Source organism: Mesoplodon mirus (assembly GCF_964341445.2).
Source record: "Mesoplodon mirus genome assembly, chromosome: 6".
In the NCBI taxonomy this organism is placed as follows: domain Eukaryota; kingdom Metazoa; phylum Chordata; class Mammalia; order Artiodactyla; family Ziphiidae; genus Mesoplodon; species Mesoplodon mirus.
In genome coordinates this window covers 99,693,623-99,707,659 of record NC_138982.1, presented here as the reverse complement: position 1 = coordinate 99,707,659, position 14,037 = coordinate 99,693,623, and the positions used below count along the sequence as shown (strand labels likewise).

Here is a 14,037-nt window from a genome sequence, read left to right as displayed (position 1 = left end):
TCAGCAGTGAAAGCATGGAGTCCTAACCACTGGACCACCAGGGAATTCCCTTTAAGGATTTCTTATGTAACTGTGACTGTGTCCAAAATTTTTGAACAGTGTGTTCAGGCACTATCCATCTAGCAATCACCTTATTTTTGACACATTTCAAAGTAATTTGCAAAATCAGTACACTCCCCTCTGATGCTTCAGCATGCATATTATTTTTTTTATAAGCATTTTATTGTTTTATCTGTGTGTACATTATGCCCCTTTTTATAAAAGATCTGAAGAAACTTTTTTTTCCACTTTATAACAAATTTAATCAGTTATACATATACACATGTTCCCATATCCCCTCCCTTTTGCGTCTCCCTCCCACCCTCCCTATACCACCCCTCGAGGCGGTCACAAAGCATTGAGCTGATCTCCCTGTGCTATGCGGCTGCTTCCCACTAGCTATCTACCTTACGTTTGGTAGTGTATATATGTCCATGCCGCTCTTTCACTTTGTCACAGCTTACCCTTCCCCCTCCCCATATCCTCAAGTCCATTCTCTAGTAGGTCTGTGTCTTTATTCCTGTCTTACCCCTATGTTCTTCATGACATTTTTTTTCTTAAATTCCATATATATGTGTCAGCATACAGTATTTGTCTTTCTCTTTCTGACTTACTTCACTCTGTATGACAGACTCTAGGTCCATCCACCTCATTACAAATAGCTCAATTTCATTTCTTTTTATGGCTGAGTAATATTCCATTGTATATATGTGCCACATCTTCTTTACCCATTCATCTGATGATGGACACTTAGGTTGTTTCCATCTCCGGGCTATTGTAAATACGGCTGCTATGAACATTTTGGTACATGACTCTTTTTGAATTATGGTTTTCTCAGGGTATATGCCCAGTAGTGGGATTGCTGGGTCATATAGTAGCTCTATTTGTAGTTTTTTTAAGGAACCTCCATACCGTTCTCCATAGTGGCTGTACCAATTCACATTCCCACCAGCAGTGCAAGAGTGTTCCTTTTTTTCCACACCCTCTCCAGCATTTATTGTTTCTAGATTTTTTGATGATGGCCATTCTGACTGGTGTGAGATGATATCTCATTGTAGTTTTGATTTGCATTTCTCTAATGAGCAAAGATGTTGAGCATCCTTTCATGTGTTTGTTGGCAGTCTGTATATCTTCTGTTGAGAAATGTCTATTTAGGTCTTCTGCCCATTTTTGGATTGGGTTGTTTGTTTTTTTGCTATTGAGCTGCCTGAGCTGCTTATAAATTTTGGAGATTAATCCTTTGTCAGTTGCTTCATTTGCAAATATTTTCTCCCATTCTGAGGGTTGTCTTTTGGTCTTGTTTATGGTTTCCTTTGCTGTGCAAAAGCTTTTAAGTTTCATTAGGTCCCATGTGTTTATTTTTGTCTTTATTTCCATTTCTCTAGGACGTGGGTCAAAAAGGATCTTGCTGTGATTTATGTCATAGAGTGTTCTGCCTATGTTTTCCTCTAAGAGTTTGATAGTGTCTGGCCTTACATTTAGGTCTTTAATCCATTTTGAGCTTATTTTTGTGTATGGTGTTAGGGAGTGATCTAATCTCATACTTTTACATGTCCCTATCCAGTTTTCCCAGCACCACTTATTGAAGAGACTGTCCTTTCTCCACTGTACATTCCTGCCTCCTTTATCAAAGATAAGGTGACCATATGTGTGTGGGTTTATCTCTGGGCTTTCTATCCTGTTCCATTGATCTATCTTTCTGTTTTTGTGCCAGTACCATACTGTCTTGATTACTGTAGCTTTGTAGTATAGTCTGAAGTCAGGGAGCCTGATACCTCCAGCTCCATTTTTCGTTCTCAAGATTGCTTTGGCTATTCGGGGTCTTTTCTGTTTCCATACAAATTGTGAAATTTTTTGCTCTAGTTCTGTGAAAAATGCCAGTGGTCGTTTGATAGGAATTGCATTGAATCTGTAGATTGCTTTGGGTAGTAGAGTCATTTTCACAATGTTGATTCTTCCAATCCAGGAGCATGGTACATCTCTCCATCTATTTGTATCATCTTTAATTTCTTTCATCAGTGTCTTATAATTTTCTGCATACAGGTCTTTTGTCTCCTTAGGTAGGTTTATTCCTAGATATTTTATTCTTTTTGTTGCAATGGTAAATGGGAGTGTTTCCTTGATTTCACTTTCAGATTTTTCATCATTAGTATATAGGAATGCCAGAGATTTCTGTGCATTAATTTTGTATCCTGCAGCTTTACCAAATTCATTGATTAGCTCTAGTAGTTTTCTGGTAGCATCTTTAGGATTCTCTATGTATAGTATCATGTCATCTGCAAACAGTGACAGCTTTACTTCTTCTTTTCTGATTTGGATTCCTTTTATTTCCTTTTCTTCTCTGATTGCTGTGGCTAAAACTTCCAAAACTATGTTGAATAAGAGTGGTGAGAGTGGGCAACCTTGTCTTGTTCCTGATCTTAGTGGAAATGGTTTCAGTTTTTCACCATTGAGGACGATGCTGGCTGTGGGTTTGTCATATATGGCCTTTATTATGTGGAGGAAAGTTCCCTCTATGCCTACTTTCTGCAGGGTTTTTATCATAAATGGGTGTTGAATTTTGTCGAAAGCTTTCTCTGCATCTATTGAGATGATCATATGGTTTTTCTCCTTCAATTTGTTAATGTGGTGTATCACGTTGATTGATTTGCATATATTGAAGAATCCTTGCATTCCTGGGATAAACCCCACTTGATCATGGTGTATGATCCTTTTAATGTGCTGTTGGATTCTGTTTGCTAGTATTTTGTTGAGGATGTTTGCATCTATGTTCATCAGTGATATTGGCCTGTAGTTTTCTTTCTTTGTGACATCCTTGTCTGGTTTTGGTATCAAGGTGATGGTGGCCTCGTAGAATGAGTTTGGGAGTGTTCCTCCCTCTGCTATATTTTGGAAGAGTTTGAGAAGGATGGGTGTTAGCTCTTCTCTAAATGCTTGATAGAATTCACCTGTGAAGCCATCTGGTCCTGGGCTTTTGTTTGTTGGAAGATTTTTTATCACAGTTTCAATTTCAGTGCTTGTGATTGGTCTGTTCATATTTTCTATTTCTTTCTGATTCCGTCTTGGCAGGTTGTGCACTTCTAAGAATTTGTCCATTTCTTCCAGGTTGTCCATTTTATTGGCAGAGAGTTGCTTGTAGTAATCTCTCATGATCTTTTGTATTTCTGCAGTGTCAGTTGTTACTTCTCCTTTTTCATTTCTAATTCTATTGATTTGAGTCTTCTCCCTTTTTTTCTTGATGAGTCTGGCTAATGGTTTATCAATTTTGTTTATCTTCTCAAAGAACCAGCTTTTAGTTTTATTGATCTTTGCTATCGTTTCCTTCATTTCTTTTTCATTTATTTCTGATCTGATTTTTATGATTTCTTTCCTTCTGCTAACTTTGGGATGTTTTTGTTCTTCTTTCTGTAATTGCTTTAGGTGCAAGGTTAGGTTGTTTATTCGAGATGTTTCCTGTTTCTTAAGGTGGGATTGTATTGCTATAAACTTCCCTCTTAGAACTGCTTTTGCTGCATCCCATAGGTTTTGGGTCATCGTGTCTCCATTGTCATTTGTTTCTAGGTATTTTTTAATTTCCCCTTTGATTTCTTCAGTGATCACTTTGTTATTAAGTAGTGTATTGTTTAGCCTCCATGTGTTTGTATTTTTTACAGCTCTTTTCCTGTAACTGATATCTAGTCTCATAGCATTGTGGTCGGAAAAGATACTTGATACAATTTCAATTTTCTTAAATTTACCAAGGCTTGATTTGTGACCCAAGATATGATCTATCCTGGAGAATGTTCCATGAGCACTTGAGAAAAATGTGTATTCTGTTGTTTTTGGATGGAATGTCCTATAAATATCAATTAAGTCCATCTTGTTTAATGTATCATTTAAAGCTTGTGTTTCCTTATTTATTTTCATTTTGGATGATCTGTCCATTGGTGAAAGTGGGGTGTTAAAGTCCCCTACTATGATTGTGTTACTGTCGATTTCTCCTTTTATGGCTGTTAGTATTTGCCTTATGTATTGAGGTGCTCCTATGTTGGGTGCATAAATATTTACAATTGTTATATCTTCTTCTTGGATCGATCCCTTGATCATTAGGTAGTGTCCTTCTTTGTCTCTTCTAGTAGTCTTTATTTTAAAGTCTATTTTGTCTGATATGAGAATTGCTACTCCAGCTTTCTTTTGGTTTCCATTTGCATGGAACATCTTTTTCCATCCCCTTACTTTCAGTCTGTATGTGTCTCTAGGTCTGAAGTGGGTCTCTTGTAGACAGCATATATATGGGTCTTGCTTTTGTATCCATTCAGCCAATCTGTGTCTTTTGGTGGGAGCATTTAGTCCATTTACATTTAAGGTAATTATCGATATGTATGTTCCTATTCCCAGTTTCTTAACTGTTTTGGGTTCGTTATTGTAGGTCTTTTCCTTCTGTTGTGTTTCTTGCCTAGAGAAGTTCCTTTAGCATTTGTTGTAAAGCTGGTTTGGTGGTGCTGAACTCTCTCAGCTTTTGCTTGTCTGTAAACGTTTTAATTTCTCCATCAAACCTGAATGAGATCCTTGCTGGGTAGAGTAATTTTGGTTGCAGGTTTTTCTCCTTCATCACTTTAATTATGTCCTGCCACTCCCTTCTGGCTTGTAGAGTTTCTGCTGAGAGATCAGCTGTTATCCTGATGGGGATTCCCTTGTGTGTTATTTGTTGTTTTTGCCTTGCTGCTTTTAATATGATTTCTTTGTGTTTAAGTTTTGACAGTTTGATTAATATGTGTCTTGGCATATTTCTCCTTGGATTTATTCTGTATGGGGCTCTCTGTGCCTCCTGGACTTGATTAACTATTTCCTTTCCCATATTAGGGAAGTTTTCAACTATAATCTCTTCAAATATTTTCTCAGTCCCTTTCTTTTTCTCTTCTTCTTCTGGAACCCCTATAATTCGAATGTTGGTGCGTTTAATGTTGTCCCAGAGGTCTATGAGACTGTCCTCTGTTCTTTTCATTCTTTTTTCTTTATTTTGCTCTGCAGCAGTTATTTCCACTATTTTATCTTCCACCTCACTTATCCGTTCTTCTGCCTCAGTTATTCTGCTATTGATCCCATCTAGAGTATTTTTTATTTCATTTATTGTGTTTTTAATCGATGCTTGATTCATCTTTAGTTCTTCTAGGTCCTTGTTAACTGTTTCTTGCATTTTGTCTATTCTATTTCCAAGATTTTGGATCTGGGAAATAGAATCTTGGATCATCTTTACTATCATTATTCTGAATTCTTTTTCAGGTAGACTGCCATTACCTCTTCATTTGTTAGGTCTGGTGGGTTTTTATCTTGCTCCTTCTCCTGCTGTGTGTTTTTCTGTCTTCTCATTTTGCTAATGTTACTGTGTTTGGGGTCTCCTTTTTGCAGGCTGCAGGTTCGTAGTTTCCGTTGTTTTTGGTGTCTGTCCCCAGTGGCTAAGGTTGGTTTAGTGGGTTGTGTAGGCTTCCTGGTGGAGGGGACTAGTGCCTGTGTTCTGGTGGGTGAGGCTGGATCTTGTCTTTCTGGTGGGCAGGTCCATGTCTGGTGGTGTGTTTTGGGGTGTCTGCGGACTTTTTATGATTTTAGGCCACCTCTCTGCTAATGGGTGGTGTTGTGTTCCTGTCTTGCTAGTTGTTTGGCATAGGGTGTCCAGCACTGTAGCTTGCTGGTCGTTGAGTGAAGCTGGGTGCTGGTGTTGAGATGGAGATCTCTGGAAGATTTTCACCGTTTGATATTCCGTGGAGCTGGGAGGTCTCTTGTGGACCAGTGTCCTGAAGTTGGCTCTCCCACCTCAGAGGCACAGCACTGACTCCTGGCTCCTCAATTTGGGATGATTTGTTGTCAATTCATGTATTCCACAGATGCAGGGTACATCAAGTTGATTGTGGAGCTTTAATCCACTGCTTCTGAGGCTACTGGGAGAGGTTTCCCTTTCTCTTCTTTGTTCTCACAGCTCCTGGGTCTCAGCTTTGGATTTGGCCCCGCCTCTGCGTGTAGGTCGCCGGAGGGCATCTGTTCTTCGCTCAGACAGGACAGGGTTAAAGGAGCAGCCACTTCGGGGACTCTGGTTCACTTAGGCCGGGCGGGGGGGAGGGGCACGGAGTGCGGGGCGAGCCTGCAGTGGCAGAGGTCGGCGTGACGTTGCACCAGCCCGAGGCGCGCCATGCGTTCTCCCAGGGAAGCCGCCCCTGGATCCCGGGACCCCGGCAGTGGCGGGCTGCATAGGCTCCCGGAAGGGCGGTGTGGACAGTGACCTGCGCTCGCACACAGGCTTCTTGACGGCGGCAGCAGCAGCCCCAGCGTCCCACGCCCGTCACTGGGCTCCGCGCTTTCAGTCGTTGCATATTATTTTTAAAAGCTCAATATTTACTTTAAAGTTCTTTTCTTTTTCCTTGTAAGGTAAAGTTAACATACAATAAAATACACAAATGTCAAATGTACCATTCAATGAGTTTTGACAAATTCATATAACTCCGTAACACAAACCCCTACAGGATACAGAACATTACCATCACCCCAGAATCCTTTCATGCCACCTCCCTGTTAATCACCATTCCAAACTCCTTGCCCCTGAGGCAACCACTGTTCTGATGTTTTTTCCCCCAAAATTTGTTTTGCTTTTTCTAGGATTTCATGTAAATGAAATCATACAGGGTATGCTCTTTTGTTCAAGACTTCTTTTATTCAGCACAATATTATTTAGATTCATCCATGTTGATGACAGTGGTTCTTTTTGTTTGTTTTTGTTTTTTGTTTTTTGTTTAGTTTTGCTGAGTATATTAGTCTGCTAAGACTGCCATAATAAAGTAGCACAGACTGGGTGGTATAAACATCAGCAATTTATTTCTCACGGTTCTGGAGGCTGGAAGTCCAAAATCAGGGTGTTGTCAGGTTTAGTTTCTCCTGATGCTTTTCCCCTTGGTTTGTAGATGGTTGCCTTCTCACTGTGTCCTCATATGGTCTTTCTCTGTGCGTGCACATTCCTAGTGTCTCTTCCTCCTCATATAAGGACACCAGTCCTATTGGATCAGGACTCCATCCTTATGACCTCATTTAACCTTAATTACCTCTTCAAAGACCCTATCTCCAAATATAGTCACACGGGGGGTTAGGGCTTTAGCATATGAATTATGGGGAACACAATTCAGTCCATAACACTAAGTAATATTCAACCATATAAATATATCATAGTTTATTTATCCATTCTTCTGTTGATGGATACCTGTGGCTGTTTCCTGTTAGGGTCTATTATGAATAAATCTACAATCAACAATCATATACAAGCCTTTTTTTTAGCATATATTTTTATTTCTCTTGAGTAAACACATAGGAATAGAATTGCTGAATCATGTTTAGTTTTATAAAAACTGCTAGACTTTTTTCAAAAATAATTATGCCTTTTTTCCACTCCCACTATCAGTGTATGAGAGTTTTGCTTGCTTTATATTTTTGTCAACTTTTGGAGTTATCTGTCTTTTAATTTTAGACATTTCGGTGAGTGTGTATTGAATAACTTTTGGCCAAACCCAAAAGGCAGTTCTAAGTTGTTTTTATTTTTAGAATGAACATGCTTGTTTTTGTTATAAAATGACAATTTACATTTTTTAATTTTTACCAAAGTAATAATCAAACACTATTAAAAGTTTTTAGTGGAAAAGCAGCAGTCCCCTTCCCTACTCATCTAGTTCTTTCCTCAGGGGCAACCACTATCAGTCTTTAGCTGTTTTTCTTACTTGCTACCTTATATTTTATACTGCAGTTTCTTGATTTACCACTCTCAGACATTATCTTCCCAAGGTAGCATAGGAGGACATAGCCCTCTCACCTATGCCCTGTTCCCTCTCCAACTGCTACTTCCTCTGCTGATACAATATTATATTTTGGTTAAAACAGTTGTCACTCTTTCATTATTATGACCATGGAAACTCAGTGCTGAGAAAAAGAGAAGCTATAATCATCCCTCCTTTCTTATACAACTCTTTATTTTTATGGTATTAACAATTACCTCATTTCTTCACTTGCCTAGCTTGCTATGTTCCTACTGTTAATTGCTCCCATATGTTCCAACATCTCTTCCACATGCCCATGGACAATATTTTCCATATGCTCAAATAGATCAGTTATTGTTCTTTCCTACAGATCTCCACACTTTTATTCCACTCTGAATTGGTTATTCTCTAGGCCTGCTGAACAACTGAGACTTCTCTTTACTGCCCCTTCAGTAGTCTCCCGGATTGGTCTCCCTACTTACTGAATCCTATGTCATCCTTTTTCTTGATTTAGTCCTTTACTGTGCTGGAATAGAGACTTGAGTATCTGTGGGTAGGAAGTAAATTTTTTGAGATCTTAAATATCTGAGAATGTTTGAAATCTGAAAAATTTCCTCTTAACTTGATTGATAATTTTGCTGGGTATAAAAATCTAATTTGAAAAAAAAATGTAATTTGCAAATAAATTTTCCCCATAATTTTGAAGGCTTTGTTCTACTGAGTTCAAGCATCCATTACTGCTGTTGCACGTTCTGCCACCATTCTTTTCTTTGACCTTTTGTATTTTGTATGTTACTGTTTTTCTTTTCATAAGTTTTTACAATCTTTTGTTTGTCCAGGATGTTCTGCAATTTCACAGTGATTTTCCTTAGCATGGTTATTTTTCTTATCCATTGTACTGTATACTTAATGGGCTTTCAATTTGGAGTTTCATGTTCTAGAAAATTTCCTTCAGTTCTGGAAGTTTTTCATACATTTTTTTTTATCACTTCTTTCCCGCTGTTTTATATGACTCTTACTTTCTATAATACCTTTTATTGGCATGTTGATTCTCTTGGGCTGATTCTCTAATTTTCTTACCATATTTTTCTTATCATTTTTTCATCTTTCTGGGAGATTTTTTCTACTTTATCTTCAAGCCTTCCTCCTACATTTTTATTGCAACTTTCTTTAATTTTTATTTTAATTATTTTAATTTTTATTTTAATTATTTTAATTTTTTGCTGCATTGGGTCTTCATTGGTGTGCAAGAGCTTTCTCTAGTTGTGGCAAGTAGGGACTACTCTTTGTTGCAGTGCACAGGCTTCTCATTGCAGTGGCTTCTCTTGTTGTGGAGCACAGGCTTTAGGTGCGCGGGCTTCAGTAGTTGCAGCACGTGGGCTCAGTAATTGCGGCACGCAGGCCCTAGAGCACGCTGGCTTCAGTAGTTGCAGTGTGCAGGCTCAGTAGTTGTGGCTCATGGGCTTAGTTGCTCCGCAGCATGTGGGATCTTCCCGACCAGAGATCAAACCCATGTCCTCTGCATTGGCAGGCAGATTCTTTAACCACTGTGCCACCAAGGAAGTCCCCCAACTTTCTTATTTGTTTTCAGGTTTAAATGTTTTTTGATTTTTTTTCCTTTTTTATAGCATCCTCATTTTATAGCATCTTGTTTCATGGCTGAAAATTCTTCCCTCATCTCTCTGAGAATATTAATTGTAATTGTTTTGAAGTACAGTCTCTGTTTCCTCCATGTTCTTTTTTCTTTTTTTTTTGTTTATTTGCTATGATGTTGGAGACTTTCCTAAATGTCTGATGAACCTTAGCTGTCTATTCATATTAAAGAGAGACACACTAAAAAGTTAATGGAAAACTTTTGTGCATAAGTGGGGCTTGTTAATTAGTGGACCTCTTGGTAGGGTGATATGATAACAAAGCTGGACATTTACTATGGAACCCCCAAATGTCACTCTCTTGTGGCATTTCTCTTAGACCATTTTATTTTTCCAGAGAAGAATTCAGTAGTGTTCTGCCTACACTATATAAGCCTCTCTTGAAATATCCTGAAACAGGGACAGGAAAAGGAAATGAGCCTCAACCTCTACCCTGCCTCCCTTGTGCTAGACTTCTTGGTCTTCTTATTCTCTCCAGAGCATAAATCTCCAGTCTTCTGTTAGGAAGAACAAGATGAGAGGAAGCAGTAATGGGATAGTTGCTTGGCTACCTGGGCAGAAGATACGAGGGAGGCTAATCATTTTAAATGTAAAGTTTCAACCAGTCCTTTCTTTCAAACCCTTTCCCCTCTGTAGTACCTTGTGCCACCCACTGCTGAACCTTTTCAGAGTCCAACAGGTGAAACAGACACACTTATCGTTAGCATCCGCCTCTCTAGAAACCCAGGCGCTAGATGTCTCTCTCCCTATGCTAAATAGCTTCCATCCAGTTCCAACCCTTTCCATTTTCCAAAAAGTTGTTGAAATCTCTCCACTACTGTTGTCCTTTCTCCTGGTTTCTTGGTCCTTATAGACATATCTTTTTCAGTTTCCTTTATTTTCAATTTTTTTTTTTAATATTTATTTAGTTGTGCTGGGTCTTAGTTGCAGCAGATGGGCTCCTTAGTTGCAGCTCACGGGCTCCTTAGTAGAGACATGTGAACTGTTAGTTGCAGCATGCATGTGAGATCTAGTTCCCCAACCAGGGATAGAACCTGGGCCCCCTGCATTGGGAGCATGGAGTCTTAACCACTGCGCCACCAGGGAAGTCCCTCCTTTATTTTCATTTTAGTAGCGTTTTGAAAATGATTTGCCATGGTTAAAACCAGAAGACTCATTCTTAAAGGATATAATTTTTGACACTTTAAGGAATTGAAAACATGCCCCAATTAATTGCTTCACTGAAAGCTTAATAAGTTTTTTTTGGTATATTTTTGGGCAAGTGTGATTCTTCTAAATCTTTAACTTCATACTCAGGGTACATATTTAAAAATCACTGCATAAAGAAATGACATTACTTATTAACTGCCAAAGTCAGATACTGTTGGAATCAGTTTCTAGAAATGGTTAGCTGGCCTACCCTGAGTCTTCCTCATCTTACCTAGTCTCTCTGAGGGTAAACATCAGCATTTGTAAGGCAGCTGGCAATGTTTAGGAATTTTCAATACTATGGGCTTTGTATTTCTTCATAAAGTAGTCTCACTTATATGGAAATTGACCCCATAAACTTGCTTCTTCATTAGCACCCTACTGCAACCAGCTAAAGTGACTGCTCCCAGAAAACAAATATCATACTGCATTTCCTTTAAGATGATGTAAGAATTTGAACCTAGCATGTAAACCTGTTACAGGATCTTGACAAAAGCAGTTGTCAAGCATGTTTCTTTATTCCTTTGCATGATTCAGAATTGTGTTTTTATTTTTTCTTCCAGAATTGGAGAGTCCATATCCTTATAACTGAGCTCATTTCCACATTTAATTTGTGTCATGTTTAATTGGCTTTGTAAACCTGGCATAAATACAAACCCCGCACATTGAACATACTCTTAGAGAGCACCCCCATTTGCTAAATAAGAAAATGAAACAGGTTCTACATCTGCTTCCCCCCAAAACCTTCATAATGGGGACAAGATACTGAAGTATGCCTTGAGGAATCTAAGGAGATACTAATTGTATCCAGGCCTTTGCCATAGCAGCATGAGCTGATGTTGGCTTGATCTGTAATTGGACTCTTATGACTGTCTGGCAGCTTCTGTGACATATTAGTGGCCTTGGCCCAGTTTCTAATTGGCATCAAATTAGCGTGTATCTGCATCCACAAGACAGCTTAACTTTCTAAATAAGAGAGGTCCTAATATCTGTTTTCTTTAGCTATGATGCAATTGTACTTTGCAGGTTTTTTCTTTTAACTGAGAAGCAGCTGAAATTTCAAGATTCCCATATTACTTTAATCCTGAGCCTTTTGAATCTACTTCTCTATAACTGAAACAGAGTCTAGAAACTGCTGGTCCTGGCCCCATGTCTTGAAGAAATTACATAGCATTATATCTCTCTGGATTCAGGCCACAGGCATTCTTAATCTGCAGGCTATCTGGAAACTTTAATAGAAAGCTTCATCTGTAATCATTTTAAACAAAGCCAGTAGAGTCAAGATTGCTTTAGTTAGTAGTTTACCAGCTTAAACTGAGTACTCTCTAGTTGGAATGGAAACTTAATCAAGAAAAAACTCAGAATAAGTTTTCACTTATATTTTATGTCTTACTTGGCAACTTGTTTGAAAATGTTGCATAAAAGATCTAATACAGGAAACATTTTATATAACTGCCTATGATTAATAAATATGGAATCTGAAGCATTCTATTTTATAAATCAGGGTCTTAGTCCAAATTTCCTGTTTTTCTACACTAAAACAAAACAAAAAACAAACGCTTAGGGTAAAAATAGCACTAAACTATATAGGGTACTCCAGGGGTCAAGGCAACAGGCAAAATCAATTACTCAGGATGCCATGGTGTTGAGGCTTTTGTCAGACCATAAGCAGAAACATTCATTTTGTAGTCACTATAGATAAGACATTTGGTGCAGCTGGTTTTATAAAAATATAAGTAAATATATCCTACTTCAGATTTTCTGTGCCTATTTGAGAAGAGGAAAGGAATGGATAACAAAATGATAAGTCAGTGACTTGGAAATACAGACTCACACATTGCTAGTTCCTGGAAACACCAGTCATTCTAGTCAGACTTCTTTACTACATCTTAATTTTAATCACATCTCTTTCTGCCTGTATTTTCCAAACCTAGCCACTGTCTTCCATCTTTAATACCCTGTACCATCACCTCAAACACATATATACACTTACTTACACATTTTGACCTTTGTTCAAAGATTTTCCAGTCTTGAGTCATCTGCACTTTCTCACTTTTACAAATTCTCTCAGCTCGGCCCCTGCATAATAGCCTTCAGTGGATTTTCCAACATTTCTTTGTCCATATTACCAAGATACTCTGAAGAATACATGCATGACAGTAGATATTGATACTTTGGGATTCATACCATTAGTTGACACCTCATCATGCTAAGATGAAAGTTTTCTCATTTACATTTCTTTATAGCCTAAAGAATGTTTCTTGATACAACCAAAGGAAACAAATGAAGATGCCACCAAGACCAGGAAGAGGAAAAAGGTAATATTAATGATTTTTTATAATGGTACGGACCCACTTGGTTTCTGTCACATTGTTATATAGTGTACTTTGATGAGGCAATTATTGTAATCCCCACTTTAGATATGCAAAAATTGTAAAATTCATTGAGGTTTGGTGACTTTCCTAAGGTCACTAGTAATAAGTGTTTCTGTTGGAGCTAAAAATAAATTCTTCTAATTCCTATTTCAGTCTTGTGGATTACCAAACATCTTTGTCACCCACCCTGTGTTTTCACTGCGGTCAGAAGTCAGACGGGTTTCTAATTCTAGAAGGGGCCCAGAGCTCTCCTGCCTTCTGGTCCCTCTGGCTCTGTCTAAGAAAAGAAATTTACCAACCTTCTTTTCTTACCCATTTCATTTTTAAAAAACCTTATGTCTTAAAGTATTAATAAAAAGAGAATAATAAGCAGATGAAAGTAGTGTAAGTATAAGGCATTTCTGACTCTAATTTCGAACCATAATTTAAAGCAAAAGGCTCCCCTTGCGTTTTAAGACTTGCCTGTGAACATACGGAAAACTCTGTTCCTCCTATACAAACTTTCTTATGGCTCAGCCTTGAAGAAAGTGTGGTTAGCTTTTTTAAAAAAAATTAATTTATTTATTTATTTTTGGCTGCATTGGGTGTTCGTTGCTGTGTGCGGGCTTTCGAGCACGGGCTCTGGGCACGTGGGCTTCAGTATTTGTGGCACATGGGCTCTAGAGCGCAGGCTCAGTAGTTGTGGCACACGGGCTTAGTTGCTCCACAGCATGTGGGATCTTCGTGGACCAGGGTTCGAACCTGTGTCCCCTGCATTGGCAGGTGGATTCTTAACCACTGCACCACCAGGGAAGCCCAAAAGTGTGGTTAGCTTTGACCTTCCACCACAGTTGTGAAAACAGCAGTGTAATTCTCTCCCTGCCAAGAAGGGTCTACTGCTGTAGTCAGCAGAGGAAATGCGATTGGGATTAGAGGAAAGAAGATGGACTCAAACCAATTACTTAACAGCAAGCTTTTAGAAAACTGAGAGTGTGTGTGCATATGTTTTCCTTGCCTGCACATGGCCAAATAGGA

At 38.6% G+C, this 14,037-nt stretch overlaps 1 protein-coding gene across 2 annotated transcripts in view; it reads left to right on the top strand.

Annotated features, from left to right (window-relative positions):
• CMSS1 (cms1 ribosomal small subunit homolog) overlaps positions 1-14,037 on the top strand; it is a 392,023-nt gene that overhangs the window by 358,649 nt on the left and 19,337 nt on the right. For both annotated transcript variants that reach the window (XM_082625504.1, XM_082625503.1), the window contains one exon: positions 12,895-12,966. In XM_082625504.1, coding sequence (XP_082481630.1) covers positions 12,895-12,966 — 72 coding nt within the window. The remainder of the gene's footprint in view (positions 1-12,894; positions 12,967-14,037) is intronic.